General features: G+C 40.6%; 1 protein-coding gene across 13 annotated transcripts in view; it reads right to left on the reverse strand.

Annotated features, from left to right (window-relative positions):
* rapgef2b (Rap guanine nucleotide exchange factor 2b) overlaps positions 1 to 23,595 on the reverse strand; it is a 108,240-nt gene that overhangs the window by 39,823 nt on the left and 44,822 nt on the right. For 9 of the 13 annotated variants that reach the window (XR_003221528.1, XR_003221529.1, XM_025910129.1 and 6 more), the window contains exons 5-7: positions 11,191 to 11,266; positions 8,479 to 8,646; positions 449 to 466 (exon numbers count right to left, since the gene is read on the reverse strand). Coding sequence is in view for 11 of the 13 variants with exons in the window: in XM_025910129.1 (XP_025765914.1) it covers positions 449 to 466; positions 8,479 to 8,646; positions 11,191 to 11,266 (262 nt within the window). In the remaining 2 variants the exon portion in view is untranslated. Of the gene's footprint in view, positions 1 to 448; positions 467 to 8,478; positions 8,647 to 11,190; positions 11,267 to 16,860; positions 17,124 to 23,595 lie in introns of those variants that run through there. The other 4 variants (XM_025910125.1, XM_019363983.2, XM_025910117.1 and 1 more) reach the window with 2 other exon arrangements.

Here is a 23,595-nt window from a genome sequence, read left to right on the forward strand (position 1 = left end):
GATATATACCCTTCCTCACCTATTGGTAATGCTATGTTTGTACACTTTGCGCTGCATAAACTGCTCTTTTAAATGTTAGATAGTCTTGAAATAGCTGTTTTGCACTTTTCAAAGCCATCATGATCGAGCAATCCAGCAGCAATGGCAAGACCAACCAGAGCCCCACCCACACAGCAGGAATAATAATAATCTAAAATTTGATTTATGCTGATGTTGTGATAATAGAATTGGAGTGCGTGTGGTGCAGATTTCAGCCTTTATCAGTCTTCATGCCAGGAAGTGGATGTATTTATTAAGGAAGTCTACTACTACCTACAGATATGAGGGAAGAGACGCAGATAAAACCACCAGGAGAAGCACAAAACACAGACATCTAGAACACATAGACAGAAGAAGAAACACACCCACACTAGAAAACAAGACATAACACTGTTAACAGATACGGTACCTGGGGTTTATTGCATTCCTGGAAGCCGGGTTAAGGAGAGCGCCGTGAAAAAAGGAAAAAAGATCAAAGTTATCAAACATGTCACTTGCCAGTCGAGTGAGAAAAAAGTAGGCAAAAGCTCCGTGGCTATCTATAAATCAACCATTTTCAAGTTTCTATTGTTCTGTTACTTGACAGTTTTTCTATATGATTAAATTCTATTATAACAAGAGTTCCCATGTTAAGGCAGATAACTTCAGCCAAAGTGTATCTGCTCTGAAAACAAAGATGATATCGACCTACATGGCAAAATCTTTCATTGTTCCAGGATTCGACAGCCTAATTCATCTTCAAGGTGAAAATATAACTTTCTCTGTAGTCTTAGACAAGGACTGTTATAAAGAACACACATTCGCTTGCATCATAATTCTGCCTTGCACACACATACTTCAGCACGCCTGCAGACTACTGAACAGATCACTTCCGAATGCCGTGTTTTTTCCATACCACTGCAGGCTAATTTGGATCTCTAAGCAGACAATAAGACTCACTGGGTTTTCTTTAAAAATTGCATTTGCTAACCTTGCAGCACTCAGTACAGCAGCTTATCTGTGAAGCAAGCTTAGCACAGGCAGGAACAGTACCACAGTTTTTGAAAAACAATACATGCATTCACTCTCTCAGACAGAGTTAGGGGAGGTTGATATCACACTCATGTTTGTTCCGTAAATATCAAGCTCCAGCTGATTACCTGGATTAGAACAGCTTTAGTATAAAGACCGGAAATGAGGATAAGAAGTAACCTGGTGCAGTAAAGCTACACATTGTTGTCCACACACTTGGGTTATTGTAAGGATTAATCAACAAGATGTGATGCAATAATGGATGAGCTTTAGAAGTGGTGGTAGGAGGATTTGTTACATTTGAACAGTGCTAGCAGTTTCTCCTGTTGCCAATGTTTACGCTAAACTATGCTAGGCTAAGCTAAGCTAACTGCTAGCTTGGTCCAGCCTCTTAAATACTGTAAAGGCACGAGTCTGTACACCAAAGTCACCAAAATGCAATATAATGACCTATGAAGAAGCCTTGAAAGAACAATAATTAATTCAGCAATCAATAAATAGTAAGATTAGTTAAATAAGGTAAAAAAAAAAATATTAAGTCACATCTTTTTTTAAACCTGTCAGCCACAAATTGCACCGATGATATATGGGCCATCTGTAGAATCGCCCATATATCATTTTCTCAAGTGCTTCTGAAGATCAATACATCTCAGAGAAACTGATAACATCCTCGCACAAACTTCCTCAGTGTGTAATGCAATATTTTTGTTCAACACCTTAAATTAAAGCTGAGAGTCGTCTGCCCTTCAACTGCAACTCGAATTTCTCACTTCACGTCTGCTGTGGTGCGGAAAATGTGAAAACTGCGTCACTGCCTAAATATTCCTGGGCCTCACTGTACATCTTAAAGCGGTCAGTGGATGAGTGAGCAATGTCACTGTCAAGGACACTCCAACAGAGCACATGATTGCTGATGGACACATTGGCTGTTTGGGATTAAACCCGCGACCTTCTGATTATAGGGCGGCCTCGCTTACCACCAGGCCTCCTTGGTGGAGGAAAGGAGTGAAAGGAGTATTGATTGCCTGCCTCCTGCTGCTTGTATAATTATAGAACATCTGTTTGGGGCCTTGGATGCCCTGCTGGACACCGAGTAAACCCAGAGGAAGAAATATTATTCATCCACACAGAGTTTGGGGAGTCTACAGGGGTCCTGAGGAGTTTCATTGGAGGAGGGGGGGGGCAGATAGGAATATGTTAAAAATCTGTAATGGATAAAATCAGCAGCGTGGTAAACACGAAGCCTTAACAGGAACCACATTGACATTTCATTTCAGAGTGAGTGACAGAATCTGCACAAAGACCTCTAGCAAGTGCCTGAGTGAGAGATCAGAGACACAATCTGTGTGTGCATGTGGGTATGTGTGTGCGTCAGGTCGGCTGTTGATATTAGAGGAAGAGAGAGCGTGTGAGATTAAGTGCAAAATGGAGAGCGACTGAGAAATGGAGATTATGAGCATTTGCCACAGAGAATATATAAAGATCAGGCGTGTGCGTGTATATATATGTGTGTGTGTTTTCATTCTGAACAAGGCACACAAGTGTCAACTCACTGCTCTGAGCACGCAGGAGGCATGTGTTGAATCCTAAACACGGCCCTCTTTCACTGCCCCGATTCATCTCTAGAAGTAGAAATGTGTTTTTATACATCTGCCTCCATCGCTTTAAATAACAGAACTGTCTGCAGAGTGTCTAATGATGGAAACTTGAATTTTCAGAGGAGCTTTTCAGATGAGAACACTGACTGCATACAACTTTAAATTTCCCATACCAAACTACAGGAATGAGAGCATGACTCTGTTTTGATATGTGGCCTTACATCATACCTTTAATAAAAAGCTTTTAATGGTAGCCTGCAGAAGAAAAAAGTGTGGTCACTAAGTTTGACAGTAAATCTGAACAGCACTTTAGTAAGGAAGCCCAAACTGCCATCTTTCACCATAGAAATACTGCAAAGGTCAGTCCATTTCTCTACCTGCAGGAAGCTGAATTACTAATGCCAGCCGACACACGACGTCTGCATTACTGCAACGCAAGTTTGAAATGTGATTTTAGAACTCCAAAGGTGTTTGGTGTAGTGCTCATAAAAATATCGTCGACAACTTCTCATGTCAGACTCAGACTACACAAGAAATATGTTCATAACAGGTATAAATATCTGTTATGAACATCACTGTGGCAGATTAAGCAATTAGAGAGTTGTGAAATCATGTCTGTTCATGCCTGCAGAGTACACAGTGCCCCGACTAATCACGACTTCCATCGTTCATTGTCTGTTGCCGACTGCCATCTTTTATGGCATCAGCGGACGATAACAAACAAAACGGTGCATGATGCTGGCAGTTCAACCAAGCAAACATTTCGCTTTCACGTTGCCATTTTTTTAAACTGTTGTCTTGTTAAGATTAAAACAAGTACAACTATACAAGCTCTGTAATAGTGTGGAGTATTTTCCAGCTACACCATCAAGCATTATTAGAAACAATTTTCCAGGTTGTAAAAATAATAGAGCCAAATAAAGCTGTGCAGGCAGATTTCAAATTAAGATCTTCCTGTGCCAGAGCCAAGCCAATTATGTGTGAAATCTGGCCACAAAAACACAAGATTAATATCATATGGGCTGCTTTACATCAACTTATAGATATGACCAGTCCTAAATGCACATATTTCCCTGATTAATGTGTCTAGCATTTAACAGCTTCTGCGTCGCAAATATATGCAGATGAGAAAAAAGATGGCACTTATTCTGATGATTCATCTATTTAAGTGATTCATTTTAAACTGACCCCTTTTAATCTAACACTTATTCTTTGCACAGACTAAAACAGCAGCTCTAGTCATTTGTGCTCTCTGAAACAAGACATACAAGTTCACTTCCCCAACAGTAAATTAAACAATTCTGTTTTTTATTTTAAATGCATACTGTATATCTTTGTATTTCCATTTAATTCCAAGGCACGCTGTATGGAATTGTATCAAGTGTAGCAAACAAACCAGTTAATGAGATCATTTAAAGGAGCAGTTGCATATCTTCCACGGTATGTCAATCCCAAATAAGTCATCCAAATGATAAATGGGGTCCAAACAGGTCCAAATGAAGCCATTAATTTAAAGTGTTCCAAAACTAGATCTACTTGATCAAGGATTTGCACTTTCTTTGAACTCAGAAAATCAAATAATCTTCTCTTCATAGAGATGATAGCTCTACTTCAGACTGTGGGGGAGAGTGGGGTCTGCATGCAAGTGTCAGCTCTCCCACTGGGAGTTCCACTACAGGGTTAGCATTACTTTTATATTTTAGCTATGAAGCCGGCACTCTGAAGAGCACATTACAGTGGAATGTTCAGGTTGTTGTAGAGGGATCAGAAGCTCACACAGATTCTGTCTGCAGACATTGAGTGACCTGTGGCCAGATCCTACTCATCATTCTGAGGCCTGAGCACTAAACCCTCTCAGATTTAATTAATGTACCAGGTAAATGGCTGAAACAAGAGGATGCAGGGGCTCATGTAACATAAATACAGGAATCAGTTACCACTTTGCAGCATATGTGGCGTTTCCTTGATCATAGAAAAAAAACAAAAACACTTATTAAGCAAAAATTTAATGGGTTGATAATTAAAACTAATGGTGATGTTCACATTCTCCAGATTTCATAGAAACTGAATGTTAGGACTGGCTGCTCCTTCCATGGTTATCCTTTCCCTCTGGACTTGAACAGGACTATGAAATGCACTTCATTCTGTTGAACACTGTCTAACATTGGGAAAAATGTACAAACATGGGCCAGAATGCCTGATTTTTCATAGACTAGATGATTTGACGCTTTCAGCAGGAACACACCTTAGTTTGTCAGTGTAAAGACTGGGAGCGAGCCAATTCGTCACTAATAACGAAGGATACTTATCCTACAGGGAAAGTATTAGCTATTTCAGGATCTATCAAATACTAAAAATTCCTCAACTGTCAAGATGACATTTTCAAGTACTTCAAAAAAGGAAAACACCCCCCACAAAAAACACAAACCCAGCACATCAATGACATAGCAGCTCATCTGGCCCACGATCCATCACTGTTCACATATAATTGTAATGTGTGAAGAACAGAAAGAAAGTGATAATTTTTGTTGTTACTGGTTGGCTGTATTGCACAAACTAATGAGAATTAAAATCCACTGAGAAGTCAGAGAGGCTCAAACATTCATATAAATATGAATTAATCTTGTTTCACTAAAATCTGACCAATACTCTAGGAGGAGGAGTGATTCTTGTGAATTGTGAAGGCGTAGACTGATGGGCAGCTCGTAATCATACAGGCAGGAGTCTTCACACTGGAAAAGCTATGACTAACAATGTTTGGAACCATTGCATAAGAACAGAATAAGCTATTCATGAGTTATCAAAATATTCCAATTAAGATAATTTCTTGTTTGACAAATCCTTAAAGCTTTAAAGATAAGAGTTTACAAAGTCAAATACTGTGAAAAATGGCTAATCACCAATGTTCAAATGTAAGGGACTAATCGATTTGGCTGTTTTACAACTTAGTTTATGAACTGGTGGTGAGACAAACGGGCAGTTTAAAGCCACATTAGGCTAACTTCAGTTTTACAATTTATGAACAAACCTACAGAAAAATAAGTCAGTTAACTTATCAAGTATAAGAAGAATCAGCTCAGCAATCAACAGATCAGTTTTCATTCTCCTCCAAGGAGCAGTTTACCTTCTGAGGTTTTCGTACTTGTTTCCATATTTGCCTTCATAGCAGTGACTAAGCTGAATGAAGAACAAAAAAACCTTGCCTGCTGGAGCGATATCCTGTCTTCAATCCCAAGTTTCTCCTCAGTGCATTTCTCACCTCTTAAAAACGCCTCGGGGAAGGAGAGAGGAAAATCTGAGCGGTGTCTGGCATTCTAAATTCTGGAGATTAGCTTGCTATGTCAGCTTAGCATCCGCCCAGATTCAGCTTCTCTGTCACTCCACACCCCTCCACCCCTCTGTCAGCAGCAGCAGCAGCGGCGGCAGCAGCATGCTGCACTCTTGTTAACTTAGCTCCCTTCCCTACTGTACTTCTAAGTGCACTCGAGCACAGCCCATCTGGGACTGCTGGTTGCCATAGCAGCCGGTCCATCCTTCCCACAGGAGCGGTACTAGAGTGAGGAGAGTTGGGTATGTGACAGGAGACGTCGGGCCATGAGAAAGTTCAGCGCAGTCTTTTGAATCAAAAACACTGCGCGTCTATATTTAGGATACTGGGTGGGGCTGGATGGAGGCAGGAAGAAGACTACTTTTGCCGCATTTACCCATTTGGAGCTCGATTGTTTCAGAGCAATACAAGTTTAAAAAAAAAAAAAAAAAAAAAAAAATTGGTACACTGACAGAACGCCCAGGGGAGTGTCAGGAATGAAGGGAATGCAGTGAAATTGTGCAGAACAGGAAAAACTGTGTGCAGCAACTGCATGCTGGGTATTTGCATCATTAGTGTGAAAATGCTTCACTTCCTATTCCCAGGGAAAGAAAGCATGAAGGGGAGAAGGCATGGTGCAACACAATGGGCAAACTTACTCCTCTGCTGTCAAATCGCCTCAGATGGTTAAATTCAACACTATATGGTACAGTAATTAGATCAGACCTCTTCAAAAAGTCAGCATTGCAAACATCATTTCTCCTTCAATTTTCACACTGCATCATGCAAACTGTTCTGCTAGCTCCACAGTTTGCCGATTTGTTCTGCAGTATTTAATTAATAGAACTTTTCCACTGTCTGAGGACTTCATGTATTAAGCAATTAGCAATAGCAATGGAAGAAAATGTGTATTTTGAAACAAGCCCTTCTGTTTAGCATGTAGTCTTCCATTTTCTCTCCTTGTACAGTGCAATAACTAAAAACAATCTCAATGTTTTTATCATGAACAGCCATTCTGTGCATCACCAAATGTGCTGGAAAATTTAGATTGTGTGGAAAAATATTAAAGGGTGAGTACAATGCTAAATGGTAACATGTGAAACTTCATGCAAGTCACAGGAATCAAAATTGATTGGTGAAGGGTAGAAATCTATCCCAGCTACACTACCTAACAAAAGTATTGGGCCACACCTCTTAACCTGCAGAGTTTCAAACCTTCTCTGGCATTAACATCAGTGTGCTTCATGGAGTGGGTCTTCATGATCAAGCCGCTCCTGTGGCTATAATGTGTAGGCGGCCCTGTACTATTGCTTGTATAGTCTATGAAATAAGCAACAGATTTGTGATCTTCACCAATTTGTCACACAGTTAATTGCCATACTATCATAAACAGACTGGAATTGCCAGCTTTACCCTTTTCAATCACAAACTGATAGACTGACAAGCAGGCTGACGGGATCTTATCTGTATCTTGATGGACCAAAGTCGCTTTGAGGACGGTCACCAATTGTGAGCAGTAGCAGACCTGGTGTCCATCTCTCAAGCAAATATTTCAAAGGGAACAACATTGTATCACATCAGTGTTTTACAGTCTCCTGCCACTCTTTTCCATAGTGAGAGTGTAACAGAGGCATAGCCACTGACTCAGCCGCTAACGTTTGCTCTGAGATTCAGGTGTTTTATGCTTGTAGCAGTTAGCCTTGAACTGCTAGTTTACCACTACTTTCAATTTTTTTTATTCCAAACTGTAGCCTCAAAATGTAAAACTCATTTAGTTCCCTCTTCAGTAAAGTATCTCCAATGGTTTTTGTTCAGCTCGTTTCAACAAGGTCCAAAAAGTTGTTAACTTTTGGATGCTTCACAAAATATAACGATGCTTAGATTCACCAGCAGGCATGATAACCTAAAATTATTGATGTGAAAGGTGGATTTTACCTGGAAACCAAACCTTTTATAAGTTATCAATGTGCACAAAATATATGATGTGTGACAGCACAGACAAACAGTTTGAAGACGACAGGTACAGCACAGATAAACTGATGCTCAAAAAAACAAACAAAAAAACCCCCAAAAAACAAACTACAGAAGCGTTTATAAAGAGAGGACTGAGGAACAGACAAAAGCCAGCAAGAGCTGTAAACATCACACACAGAAGTGTAGCCACTCTATTCTATTCTACCAAGAAAGGGTAGAATAATTCAACTCTGCAAGGAGTAGAGGGAGACTAAAAAACAAGCTTGAAGTGCACTCAATGAAGACAAGAGCAACCTTCTCCAGGAAATAAGACATCACAGTCCACCCACCTACAACCAAGGGTCAGCAAAGGGCACCAAACAGAGTGAACACACTAATTTTCAGCTACTATCCGAAGCAGAAATACAACAGGTTTGGAAGAAGGAGCTCGACACACAAACAGAGCATAACACAGTGATAGAGCAACGCTGATGCCGCCTCCGGAGCGCGCAGCGATCCGCCACAGCGAGGGTAAACAACAACAAAACTGTAGCGCAGGATGGAACTCACCGTGTGGTACCCGCGGGCTATGGGCGGCTTTCCTGTAGGGTACGGATCCACGGTGTCGATGATTGTTTGTCTCTCCCCTTTCTGGTTGATCTTCCGAAAGCGCCGACGGGACTGTCTGTGCGAGGCTTGTCGCTGAAAGTACTCCTCATTTTCATCCATATAGTCCACCTGGAAATGATAGAAAGGGAGGGAGACAGAGATGAGGGGAGTGACAGTCTTCGTCTTCATTCACGCCCCCTCTTGAATCCCCCACCTCCCTGCATAACGCCCCTCTCATTGCGTAAAAATAGAAGCGTGTGGGCTGTACGATGCACACCTACGTCAAAAGGGTGCTCACAAAACAAAAGGAGAGACCGAGAGAAAGAAACAGAGGGCTGAGCGAGGAATTTGGATGGAAGGATTGAGCCAAGGAGAGAAAAGCGATGGGGAGTAAACTGATTGACAGGTAGAGATAAACAGAGATGGAGCCTGGCAGAGTTGGAAATGGAGACGCTCAACTCTCTCCGTCTCTGCTAGACATATTAACCACAAAGAAATTACAAGTTCAAAAAAGATAATAATCCATGTTTCCATTTTTAATGAACTGGGAGGAAGAAAAACATTTTCCATGTGGAAACTGGCACAGCATGCCACTTTAACTAAGCCATCGCTATAGTCAAGCGGTACAATTTTGTGACGCTTTTTTGGTTTTATACTATCTAAACGGTGCTCTGGTGCCACACGGCTTTGTGCCATGATGGAACGACATATCTGACTTTACATTTTTGGCCCTTTCTTTCCCTTCCCTCCCCTTGCTCGCTCGCTACTTTCACTGCGGCTTCACATTTCACAGCGCTCAGCCTTTGGGATTACACCACTAAAATCTCTCTCTGCCTTACCAACTGCTGCCATGACAACGGCAACGGAGCTGTGTGCGAGCGAGAGCGTAAGTGTGATTGTGTGTCTAATTGCAAATCTCGGAGTGTACGCGTGTACAGCACAGACACGTGAGCATCTTTGCTTATGTTTATAACGGCACGTCTGCATATCTCTGTACACTCTTAACATGTAGCAGCGAGGTTCATCCGCGTGCATCACTTCCTCGGCAGCATAAGAGCCCCTGTTCAGTAATTACAGGGCAAGCTAGCAACTGTAGCAGCATAAGAGGTAAAAGGCTACAAAGTGTCTGCAGCGAGCAGAACAGAGGGAGGTATTATTAAGGAGTGTGTGTTTATCTGATAGAAGCTCAGTTATCACAAGCCCCCCTCCACCCACCCATCTACACAGCACACTCACAGAGAAGAGGCAATTACAGTGAATGAACAGTGCTGTGACTACAGCAGTGCAAACTGGTTGTTATTATGTGCGTTATGTTTTTTATTTTACAGCGATGATAGAATAGGGTGGATATGCGCTGCTAGAAATGGCAGTTGAGGGTGTGTTTGTGTGTTATTATAAGGTGGGGCAAACAGTGCCATGATGCAACCAATCACTTTAGTGGATGAACATCATGTTATAATTGCCAATGGTAGGCAAATTAGCTGCACTGCATTGTTCCTAACCCCTCAACACAACGCTCAATTTGACTAATATCTTGACAGCATTAACCATGTTTTACATGTGCGCTCTGATTTATTTCTCTAGTTTCAGTTCCTTTTTCACGTGTTCCTCTTTCAAACCAATGAAAAAAAAAATGTGTTTACTTGATTATTGAAGCAGGTCACAAACTTTCTGTTTATCTGCATTATGTGGACCAGTCATTTCCAAATTTTGTGAAAGCAAAGCATACTGGTGTTATTATCTGTTGGAGATAGTCATGCCACCTATTTTTTTTTTTTTCTTTGCTTTAACATAAGGGCAACTAGCATATAACTGATATCTACGTCCTTATTACACATGCTCTTAAATATGCCCCGGACTGAACCACAGGACAGGCAGCTAAGTTTTTGTATTAATCTTTTATTTATCTAGGTAAAAATCTCATTGAGATTTAAATATCATTTGAAGATGTCAGACAGGTATGAGGTTGCATGTGGCTTTTTTTGTTCGTTTGTTTAAAAAAAATATTTAACAGCAATGGCAAATCATGGAGCCTTGCAACAGTTCTGAAAATTAGCACCACATGCTAGCCACACGTAATATACTGCATATATAGCTCTGTCACAGACAGCTGTAGTGAAATATCAATAAAAGGCACTTAAAACAATCAGATAAAAAATAAATAAACTAAATCAGCGACACTCTGCTGTAGATTTTTGGTGATCGACATGGAGTCCAGCTGTTTCACAGACTGACAGAATTACAAAATCAATGATTACCATAATGTTTCTTTTTGCATCCTATACATTAAGGTGAACTAAAGAAAAACTCCACCTGTCTGTACCCTTTTGTATTGATGTTTGAGTAACTTACATTACATCAGAAATGACAGGTGGATGGATTAGAAAACAACCAAACTAAACGGTGATGATTTTAATTTTTTGTAGGTTTAAAAAACTACAAGCCGGATGTGTGGTTTCAGCTTGTAAAGTATACAAAATTATCATTTGTCAGTTCTCTCTGTTGGTATGTGTTATTTTTCTCAATTTCTATGTATTTCTATGCATTTCTTACGAAGAAAAAAAGTTGTAATTGCTACTTCCAATTTGTGCTTGCTAGGTAGTGTGTTAGTGTGCATGCATAAAGTAATGCTTTTGACACGAGTGTGCTAAAAGTCTGAGAAACAGAACTCACCACAATCATCTCTGATGGTTCCAGGACGATGCACTCACATCCACGTCGAAGGCTGCCAGCTGATCGCTTCCCAAAACTATAGAAAGGAGGGAAAAGAGAAATATTAAATCTTTATCTAAAGCCAGCAGAACTCGGTCTTATTCAAGCTGTACACAGGCAGCTGAAAACTCTTAAATATAAGTCCTAACCTACAGGTAACTCCTTGTGCAGCATTTTAAATATGCAGTATGGAATATCCCTATATAATGTTGGATAGAGCAGCAATGAATGAACACTTCTTTTCAGCCATGACCCATCAGAAGGGAACCACCCACCTCTGGAAAAGTCCACTCTCGCTACGTCACAATTTGTACAGTATGCTTCCCTCCTAATGGGGGGGGGGGGGGGGGGGGGGGCAGAGACTAAAAGGTCTGGAAGACGACGAGCTGCAGTGGAAACTGAGCTTGAAGAGATCCAAGTTGCGGCTTTGGGAAAGAATGCCGCCTTTGTCCAGAATCAAACCTCAATGTAGAGACAAGGGCTCCCTTGTTTGTTATTTTTAAATATCTCTTGGTTCTGAATGTGATCCACATCACTGTGTTTTAAGATAAACTCAAGTGACTCCAAATAAAAAGATTGCACATTGAGTTTATGTGCCAGGTTTGACCCGTTTTGCACTGCTGAGCTTTAGGAGTTGAGGTTTTGTAGTATGAAATGCATTTCTAGGTAACTAACTAACATTTTTTCCTGAAAAGGTAAATGGAGCAAACAGTCCATAGAAAATTCAATCCGAAACAAGTTCTAATTGTCAATTCATCGTTTTATTTTTTAAACAAATCCTACATGTAGCTTCTTTAGTGTGACTTTGTTTTCTTAAGGCCTTTACACACTGGACACATAAAAGCCATGCAAATAATCTGTGCTTCAAAAATATTTTTCTGATTCACGCTGCAGCCGTTCACACCGAGCACATAATTACGCTGGACGAACTTACGGCATTTATTTTTTTCAAACCAAGTTCGATCTTTTCACTAAATTTGGCTGTTGAAGCTCATAATGCACACCAGTACTAAATACACAGTGATATAAAATAATACCATCTTCCCCCTGACAAACAGCCAAATGCTGCTCTGGGTTATTTGATTTCTGAAATTATTATTCTGTCTCCTCTGATGTTATGTAATCTGCTAACAAGAGCTCAGCCTGCCCCACTGACATCCTGAAAAAATGTGCGAAAAACAAAAAAGCAGTCGCGATACATCTTCAGCTCCTGGATCAAACCATGAAATTCTCCCTGCTGCTGCCTTCTCGTGAGAATTGAATGAACTCAAATTCTCAGTTTTCTTCTTTAGAAACATCAGGAAAAACTCACCAGCACTCTGTCGACTTCGACCACACGTTACAGGACAAATTCAGATGGAAAAATTTGGAATTACAATTTCAGTGGTTTCAATAAGTCAGCTGTTGTAAAAATGTGAAAACCTCTCTAACCCAACACACTGGGCATTTTACACTATTTTAAAACTCTTGCAAATATCTGGGGTCATTTTGCTAATCATAAAGTGTATGAGCATAAGCTGCTTATTGCTTTTATAACTGACAGTTATTCAAATGCATGTGGTTTCAGACTGTTGATTAAATAATTTAAGCACGCTGTTAGGCTCTAGGAAGTTTTCACAAGCTCTTAACATTTCAATGTCTAAACTATTTCTTGGAAAAAAGAAAAAAAAAAAATCTCTGGGCAGGTTAATTAATAACAGTGGTAGTCAATGTGACTTGCTCTGTTCGGGCAACCTGCCATCTACTTGAACCTCACTGTGCGACCGACACAAACTGAGTAATTCCAGGTGTTCAAGTTCTCCTCAGCACCCACAGATGAAGTGAGCAGTGGTAGTGGTGTGAGCCTATGGACGTGCCAGCCTGCATCAATCATTCCCGACAGGAGCAGACCTCCAGCGCAGCATGGCCTAAATGCTTTAGAGCTCTGGGCTTGTGGCTTCATGTTGTGGGTGTAGCTTGGTCAAGTCAGGGAATAAACACCAGCCAAGAAAAACCTGGTGATCCTCTACCTGTCAGCTTGGCAGAGAGCGAGTAATGATTTTTGTGATGCTTTTGTTTTCTATGAGTTGATTTAGCTGGCTTTGCTTTTCCCTTTCTGCTTCCTTTTGTTGACTTTTTTCTCTTTTCTTTGTGTTTTTTTTCCTCCTGTCAGCTGTTCTGTTGTTTCTCTGCCAGAGCTGCAAATTTTACTTGAGCTATTTGTCGACTTTATAATTCACACAACTCCACAGTAAAGTTTTGCTAAGAAGCACAAACTGAAATCAAAGGCAGCATGAGTGACTGGCCGGGCCACACAGGCTTGGTGAGCAAAGGCAGCGAGGGGGTTAATGCTGATTGTCGCTGTTTGCTTTGCCTGAGCTTCTGTTTAATGCCTACTAACTCTGCTCGTATCCCTGACATACACAAGCCTAAATTCCACCGCAGGGCCAAACAGAGCCACTGTAAGGACAGCTTACTCAGTATTTTTGCTCGTGTTCTCGCAAGACAAATGCTGTGATTTTTTTTTTTTTTTTTTTTGGGAACTTCCTTCCACCAAAGATGATTTGTCAGCTGGGCAGCGGCTTCAGAGAAACGAACAAGTGCTTTTGATCCGGTTTTAGGGACGTTTGAGCTGGCGCCAGCTCTGATCCTGTTCAGCCTCCTTCGACTCATGCTACGGTGGAAAAGCGATAGCGAATCCACCCAATGAGCATCACAAAACACGTTAGGCCACCAGAATACAAACGGTGAAGTGACATGTTCAATCATGCTCTTCCATTGCATTCCTGACATTAGTAATCCATTCCTCCATTTTGCAGGAGGCGAGGGCCACTGGCAGTGTGCAATGTTAAAGAAGGGATTACAGAAGTTGAGTGTGTGGGGGCAGGAGCGCGTTTTCTAACAAAAGTGTCTTGTTTGGGGATTAAAGCCTCCAGTGCCCTATGACTAGTGCTGAGCAAATATTAAGTAGAGGGCCTGCCAAGAGGGTAATATAAATTAGAAAACAAATAATGCATTGAGAGCAAACACTGATTGTCTTAGCTAATGCTTAGGTGGACCGGGGTGTAAGCAACTCTCCAGCAATCAACACTGCCACGCAGCACACTCTGCAAAGCCTACCCATGCAAATATTCAATTTTTATTAGCTATAACTAAAGAGGCAGAGGTCTAGGCACACACCACTTGGTATGAATTATTCATCAACGAGGAATTCAGGGCCACAAGTTAACGTAAGGTTGTTTTTTTCTTTCCAGAGAACTACAGTGTGTGTGTGTTGGCTGACGAACCTACAAAACCAGATAAAGGAATAAAAAAGGGGGGGGAAGATAGGAAAGGTGCCAGATGCTTGAGCAGGTATTCAGAGCACAGCGCAAAGAAAAGATGATCACTGTTAAAAGTACCAAAATATTGCTACACTTACAGTGTAAATCTATAACCTTTTATATTTCCATTATCCTTTTTATTTTGCTTGAATTTATTGTTTCTCTAAGAAAAAATTCATGTTAAGAAGCTGTGAAAAATACAGGACATAAAAAATAAAGACAACAAATTTTGCCATTTCCCCCTTTGTTTGTTAATTTGGCAGCTTACAAATTTAGTTTTTAACTTGAAAAAAGTAATTTACTTCAAACCACTCATGTCACTCAAAGTATGCCACATTAACAGTTCTTTAATCCTCAGGCAAGCTCTGCAAAAATACACTTCGTACTCAAATGAAAGAAATCACTCCCATTTCCTTCCATTTTTCTCATGTAACAAAGGTAAAAGCTGGAACCTGGTTTACTGTCTGAACCTGTTCTGTCTTTTCAGAGCTTACCATGGCCCATCTTTATGCGTGCACTGCAGTTCTGAACTTCTTTAGACCCAACAGAGGTGAATCCAACAAATGCCCGTTGGATAAGACATCAAGGGGTCTTTAAACCAGCTTCCTAGAACAATGTCTGTGTGCAGTTCAAATGTGCCTCACAGTGAATTCATAGCAAATAAGTGTGAGAATGCATCTATAGCAAATGATGTCCTATTTTGTGACACATATGATTAATAACACATATTAAAATTCAGTCCTTTACGTTCTCACATAGCATAAAGCTTCTTAAATAAGCAAGAGATTACCTCCTAAGAGACTTCGAAATAGTTTAGTTATTTATTTTTAATGAAGACAGTAAGTGTGGAGACTCTCCGGAGAGGAAGCTGAATGATACTGAAAACACCGTAAAAGCCATCCCCGGTCAACCTTCCAGTACCAAAAATGAACACCCTTGGTGGGTTTTAATATACCTGAGAGATACGTCCATGTAAAGTCCAAGTTAAAACTTCATTGCCCAAAAGAAGGAATGATGAAAACCATATAAGCAAAAGCAAATATTGTTATTTCAAAACCACATCAGCCAAGAATTTTGCTACAAGTGAAGTCTATGTGAAACAAAACAAAACAAAGAAAAAGAAATTGATGGTGAAGAGAACATCCCCATTTTTGCCTCTATTCTGTCATTTGTCAGGCAGCCAACATCTCAACTTCACATTAAACCCTGAAGCTCTCAGTCGACTGTCTGACATCTGCCCTGCCTCGGCAGCCTTGCATTCCCCTCCGTTATACAACAAGCCCGGGCGTCTGGAATGTCATTCCACATGCATCACCAGCTTCTCATTCTACCAGCCCGGCAGCCCACCGCCTTAGCCTCGGATCCACTCTGCTGCCTGTGTGAACCAACGCAACCCTTAATCTGTACCCTGGTCTGAGCTGAAGGGAGCGAGGGATGGAAAGGGGGGGGGGGTGTCTCCTCACTCTTTTAAGCTGTTTAACTGAGTAAGTGGTAAGAGGGCACACTGGCTTTTTTAACCCACCAGACCCTTAAGAAGGACAAAGATTAAACTTCTCAGTTATGCAAGACTTCTGACCCAGCACAGAGAAGGAGGGAGTGGGAGGTCAGACGGATCTTTGGCTACAACTGCTAAAGTGAATGAAAACCGCATCCAGGCTTTGAAGCGTTTACCAACATCCTGTCAGAGCCGAGTTTGATGATCCAACCTCACCTTGCAAAGATAAACAGAATTCCTTGGAGTAACCGCGTGGTCCACACCACATGCATATTCCAAACCTTTGCCCCGGCACATCTGAAATAGGCACTGACAACGCATCCAAGAATGTGTAACTGACTCGTGACTTTTGCTTCCCAAAATACAGCTTCACTGACATTGTAAAAGGCAAAGAGAAAAGGGCACTGGAGACACGAGTGTAGAGAAAGAGCGACTACGCTAGCCGCTCGCAACTTTTCCAAACACATTCATCAGTCATCACTGCATCTATCACTCATTTCTAACATGTTCTCACCACAGCAGGGGCTCCATCTTTGTTTTGGTTTCAAAGTTGCCAAAAGTTGTGTCTAACCCCCTCCTCCATATACCCCAAAAGAGCACACACCCCTTTTGCTGGCAGCACACTCCTCACACTGACAAATCCAAAATAACATCAAAGTCATACTTCACATTCCAGACTTGAAGGTTTTACTGCAAACAGCTCCCGGCTTGGAGAAGAGTCAGATTTTTAAATTACAACCAAAAACAAAGGAGTTTCTAGGCAGAACTTCAGTAAGCCGTACGCTCATGTGTTTCTAGGTAAGAGTTACATGTCGCTGTACTTTGATGACTCACCCCCGACACGCCAATCTGCTCCTAGAGTGACACAGCCACCTGATAAGATGAACCCCTCCGTCTAAAATATCCCTTCTTGTTAGTCCAGAGAAAGCCAAGCAAACACGTTCCAAGTCCCGAGACTTCGGTGTAACTGCGGCATATTGTCCTGTACACAAACCGGCACTGCTGTCGGAGATTTGTGTATGAGAATGGGAGCGTGTGGCTCACAAAGTGTAGATCAGCTTCTGTCCAATGGCTCTGCCCCCTTTCTCTCTCTCTCTGTCTGTCTCTCTGGCTCTGTGTAATGTGGTGAGCTGAATACGGCTGCATTCCAGCGTACAACTCACTTCCTGTTACAAAGCACGAGTGAGTGAGAGGCTGGACTGTATGTTCCCGTGTGTACGTGTGAACAGGGCAACGTACACTGCTTTTAGAAGTTACTCAATGAAGTGAGCCTGTCCGTTTTAAGTCAAGTGAACTAAAATATTCTAATTACAGTGCTTAGATTTATTTTAGACATGAAAAATATAAGACCAACTCACAAGTTGCCTCAATGTCTAGTTGTGTCCTGTGGTTCAAAAGCTTGATTGCTAGCTTCTAAATGTTATATTTAACATTTTTCCTCCGCTTTAAGCTGGAATGATCATTTTACTGTGTTTTCAGATGAGTGGCATCATCGCATTTAAAATTTTAACACCTAAAGCTGGCATTTCCAACAAAGAACTGGAAATATGTTCAGTATCATGCAATTTAAATTTTCCTTAGCTCACATATAACCTGCAATAACTCTAGAGCTCATCCCAAGGCAAGACCATGCAATCCTCAGAGAATACACAAAAGACCCAAGAATTACATCTCAAACTACAGCCCTGTGTTAGCATGTTAAAATCCATGACAGTACAAAAAACAAAACAACAACAACACACAAAAACAAACAGAAAAAAACATTATCATGGCTTATATGGTATATATGGAAGGACAGGAGAAATATTTTTTCTCTCTTAAAAAAGCAGCACAGCTTAGGTTTGGTTGACCGGATAGATGAGACCAAAGTGGAGATGTCTGGTCATAATACAAAGCTCCATATATGGCAAAAAATAAATGTGGCAGGACAAACAACTCATACCAACTGTTGAGCATGTAGGAGGAGGGCTGATGATATGGTCCTGGTTTACAATCACAGGACCTGAGACTACTATAAAGCAGGATTTCATCTTATTCAGATGAATTCAGGATTAACCCTGGGTAGGGATGGGAATCAAGAACCAGTTCCGAGTAGTCCAGTTCCTTGGTCTGTCTGCCTATCGATCCCATTTATCAGTTCTTGCACTCTTGCTATAATCAGCTGAATCGGAGGAGGAAAACAGTGGCGCAGTTTACAGCGTGGATATGGACATTACTTTTATTTTACTGCACAAAGAATGGGAGCGCGATGGATACTGCTCCAGGACGGAAACAACTGCATCATACTGTTAACGCAACTTCAGCACCTGCACAGACAGACCGCTAACGCTAAGCTAGCCAAGAGCCCAGAGTGGTGTTGAATTTGAGTAAATGCTGACCCCAGCCCAGCACCGTGATAAAGTGAGCAGTCATTTGCAGTGAAGCCGCTGCTGAACTTCAACAGGTATCAAACTGATGAGCAGTCAGGCTGTAGTCTCAGTTTCTACTGCAGAGTCATCGTGACGACCGCTTTAAAGTCTTTTTGTGCTGGTTTCCATCTTTCATTTGTGTTGTCGGCTTTGTGTTCATACATAAATACTAAGAGATAGATTGCATGCGTCTTCATTAGGATAGGGATTTGTGTTGGTGTGTGGGGCTAGAGGTTTATATTTTAACTGGTAATTATGAGACTGTAACATCAAAGTAACTTAACGAGTAGTGTAACAAATGTCTTTCTCCCGGGTGTAATTAAGTAACGTGCTGCGTTACTTTTAAGAAAAGTGTTCTGTGTAATATGTGTAACAATTACTTTTTTCAGTAATGACCCCAACGGTGATCACAAAGAGGGAAAATACCTCCAACATGCACAAACATTTGACAACTCAGCATGTAATTAATTTACATGAATGTAATGATTTTCATATGCTGCTTAGAGATGGTGGTGACTCTCAAAGTGGAGCTAATGAGAATCGATAAGGGAATTGAATTGATAAGTGATATTGATAATGGAATCGGAATTGCTAATTCTTATCAATCCCCATCCCTAACCTTGGGTGTTCTATAGTATCAATATGATAGAAATACAACCACCCACACCCCTTCACTAGCAAGATAATAACAAACATTCTGGTAGTACAAACAGACTTCATAGCAAGTGATCAATGTTTAACCTGAGTGTTGTTGAGTAAACTTCATTTCCTGCTGGAACTCTTTTTTTTTTTTTTTTTTAAATGCAGCTTAGAAATTTGAGGAAAAAAGAGGACCCAGCATATGGGGAGATGTTTTCAATTTATAGACCTAAACTTTCCATGGTGCAGCTTGATGGGGTTTTATTTATTTATTGGATGATTCCTGCCAGGTTAATAGTCAGACTACATGTCCCTGGATTTAGAGCAGACTTTCAATTTAAAAAAAATAAAATAAAATAATGAAAAATAAAACCTCAAAGCCAAAGGCAAGATAACCCCGATGATATAATAAGTGTCATTTTGTGGAGTAGTCCTGTTCACATGACTGTGTTGTATCTGAGAACTCACGAAAAAAAGAAAAAAAACTGAGGACAAAAAAAAATATTCAGCACAAAGTCAAAATTTCATGTCAAAACAAACCAACAGGACTGTTTCACAGTCTGTGGCCTGTCGCTGGCAGGACCTAGAAATGTTTATTTTTAAACATACTATTGCTCTAAAATGAGAAAATAAGACTTACTTGGTTGTCAAAAACAACCACCATTAAAATCACACCAGATGGATGAGCACCTAATGTTTCAATTAAAATTAAAAAATAATGAGATGCACAAGCACAGTAACCATTTTTAGTCATGAAATGAATTAATAAAAAAAAAAAAAAAAATCTCCTGTTCAGCCAGCAACTGTTCCACAGAATGGAAATGAACATCAGAAGCGTTGAGAAAGATCTGCATTGTGCAACAAGAGAATAAATTATCACTGGATTAGTTTGTCATCTACAGTCACAGATGAGTCTGCCTGTCAAGAAACAGTCTCATCTGTACCGGCCTTTTTTTCCCAGCACTTCACAAGATGTGATGATGCAGACATTCCTCTGCTACCAAAAAACCCAATTTTCCCATATGGGATGATTATGTTAAGAGTTGTGGTTTTGGTTTACCCAGTGTAAGGAGTGAGTGATGATGAGAAAACAGTTTGGAAATGGATGAACGAAAGAAGCTTTGATAGCAGTATGTTGAAAATGAATGCACACAGCACCGTGGAGGAGGGGAAGTAAAATCAGTCTGGGTTTACTAAAGGGTGTTTCAGGGTGGAAGTCCACAGTTCCATGCAGTTACAAGAAACTATGGCTAAAAATAGTTTAGTGTTGAATGCAGAGTACATGTGAAAATAATGATTGTGCAAATCCTCGTCTTTAGCCTGTTGTTAACATTTGAAAGTTGCAGATTTGGCACATCTAATTTAAGGAACACACCTACACTGGAAAATCTTCTGAAGGAAAATTCATCCCTGAAACCATTAACAGCTCAGTAGTTGAAAAGCTCTCAAAGACACTCGCCTAAAACACAACCATCTCAATAATGGCCCGACCAATAGATGCGTAACATCTGGAAAGTGGCAGCTGCAAAAAAATTCAGTTTTATTCTGTGCAGAGTGATATAGTGGAAGACAACTGTCACAACAGATCACCCGTTCCAAATGTTTTCATCCCATTAAATGGTCATTATCAGTTGTAATCCCATAGATCTCACTAGGAAGCACCATCCTGTGGCTGCTAACAGGCTCAGTAGGCAGTTATCATCTGATATCATCAGTCACGAACTGAAAGCACATTTAAAATCTGCAGTGCAGTCATCACCCCGGTAACCTGCATGTGGCTAACAATGTGAAAGTGTAGATTTCTAATCAAACCATTATCTTATAACCCGAGCCAAGTAGCTTTGGTATCTTAACCTAAACAGACGGTGTGTAAAAAAGAAATACGTGGCAACTAAAAATGAAAGTAAACAAGTAAGCAGTCAGTTAAACTGAAATGCCTTCCTGTCCCTTTGTCAGGACTTTCTCTGCAATTTTAAAAAGGAAACATTCCCTAGGCTTAACCTCAGCAAGACCAATCTTCGCTACTCAGCCTGCTTGAAGTCAGAGGAGGCAGTCTACCTGGGTGTTAACTTATAATGACCACTCAGTGTTCTGAATTCAGTAAAAAGATGCCAAAAATAGTAACACAATAACATTTCGTACATGATGCTCTGCGATAAAATGAGTGCTTTTTGTATAACTGTCTTACATCATGTAAAAACACTGTATTGGTAGTTTTAGCAGATCACACACTGAACACACGCTTGAATTTTAAATGCCGCTTTTTTCCTCTGTCCTGTTTTTGAGGATGTCCATTAATTGGAAAGTTGGTGGTCTAAAACCTCCTTAGGCAGGAGGATACTGTATCCCAAACTGCCGCAATGCATTGTGCGAGTTTCTACGATAGAAACACTGAACATAACAAGCTGCACTCAGTTTAAAGCTCCGGGTGGTCACCAAGGCTCAAGAAGTACGGTATAAATGCCAAAACATTTTTATGAAATAAGAGTTACAATCTCTGCAGAATCATAACAAAATATACAAGGCTGACTGTCACTTTTAAAGCTGACTAAATCACCAGTAGTGCACTTTGGTCACGGTTTGCTGAAGTCAGCCTTCAGCGTACCATGACCAAACATGTATCTATTTAGGTTATATTTGATTTTGGGTTTACGGCATACAGTTCCAGCTTCTACGATTAATGACTGAGCCATTCATCTCCCCCTGGATCAGATCTCACTACAGCTACCGGCAGTAAGAGAGCGAGAGAAGCACTGAGAGGATGATGGAGACGTATCAGGTTTTCAACCTTGCTGCTAGTGTAGATATGAACAGCCATTTCTGGGTAGGGCCTGTCTGAAACCCAATTCCACCACATCTTTAAAAGCTTCAGGAAGTCCCACTGGACTCCATTCAGTTACTCGTGCCACAACCAATTTCCCCTCCGAGCCATTTTACCTTCACCATTTGTCCTCTTTATAGACTAGGTGAGGCAGTGTGTCTGGATCTTTTCCTCCCACCCAGTGTTTTGCCCCTATAGGAAAACCGTTAATAAGAACAATCCATGTAAAAGAAAACAGAACAAAACAAACAAACAAACAAAAAAAAACAACAACAGAAATGTTCATAATAAGATGATAAGACAAACAAATGTTTTAACACAAACTATGACAGTCACGTTTCCTACCAGGACAACAGGAAGATTTCAGTTAGGTTTACAGCTTTGCATCATATTAAATGATTGTACAGAGTTTCTCTAGCACTGTTACGGGAATACAGTCACAACGCCGCTGTCAAGAAAAAGTCTTATTCTTCTCCTTTTCATTCTTGAACTGAAAATGCAGACTGTCATTCAAAACCTGAGTGAGTTTCATGACCCAGGAGTCCTTGAAACGTTGACTCAGAATGTGCCATTGAATGTGTCATTTTGAAAACGTCTGATTGTCACTGAGGAAATAGGTTCTGCTTCATTTCCACCAAAAAAACTTTTTTGTTCTTTCTTTTAAATGGAGCCAGGTGGCTCACAAAATACTAGGGGGCTAATACAAAAATTTCATTAATAAAATTAGTGTATGAATATAAAAAAAACTACAACAACCAATGACAGTTGGTCATAATGTAATCAGCCAGGGCAATAGTAAATTACCTTGGTAAATTTAACAATGCTTATTTTTCTCTACTTCATTGTTGGCATGAACTGGCTCCTATTGTATCACTGATTTCAACACAGTGTATGTGCCGTTTCACTAAGATTAACAAACCTGTGTTAGTCAGGTAGGTAACTTTATATAATTCATGTTTGTCTAACTCTGGGTCTTGATTCAGACCCACTATCTGAAACAAATAGTCTCAGCTGCAATCCCTTCAAACCTTTTATTTTGATTGGGTGCCCCTCTCAAATGCATCCAGAACTGTGTCCAACAGAAAAATCACATTAAGCCTCATTCAGGCCTACAGATTGGTTGCTGCCTCACTGGTAACCACCAGTCATTAGCGAAAGATCCATTTCCTGACTAGTGGTGAGTGGTTGCTGGTGAAGTTGCGGTCATTGTTGCGAAGAGAATACTGCACCAAAAACCTCTTTGTCAGCGTTCTGTTGGTTAGTGGATTGCTGCAGTTACATGGAAGACACTGACTTCCAACAGCAAAACTCGGAAAAAGTCCAAAAAGTGGAAAAGTAGAATGTTTGCTTTCAGCGTCACATTACTCCTGCAAAATATCAGTTTCCAAAAGCAGCTACTTTTACTTTGAAGGCTGACGATGTCAGTTTGTGATTTCTTAGTTTTATAGTCAATTGGCGAATAGTTGGCGAGTATTTTTTTGTTATTAGATAACAAGTCAATGTCATCCAGGCAAACTGTAGTAACTTAGGTTTTGCTGGCCAGTCTAGGACTGTGTGAGTGAGGCCTTACAATATCCACATTTGTATAGAGGAAAGAAACCAGCATCTGAAAGTTTTTGTTTAAAGTAGCCTGAGCCTACCTTTTGCCATGTTAAATATGCTGTTGACCAACAAAACACTAGGGGCCATTCTGCTTCCTCA

The sequence above is a fragment of the Oreochromis niloticus genome, linkage group LG2, assembly GCF_001858045.2.
Source record: "Oreochromis niloticus isolate F11D_XX linkage group LG2, O_niloticus_UMD_NMBU, whole genome shotgun sequence".
Taxonomy (NCBI): domain Eukaryota; kingdom Metazoa; phylum Chordata; class Actinopteri; order Cichliformes; family Cichlidae; genus Oreochromis; species Oreochromis niloticus.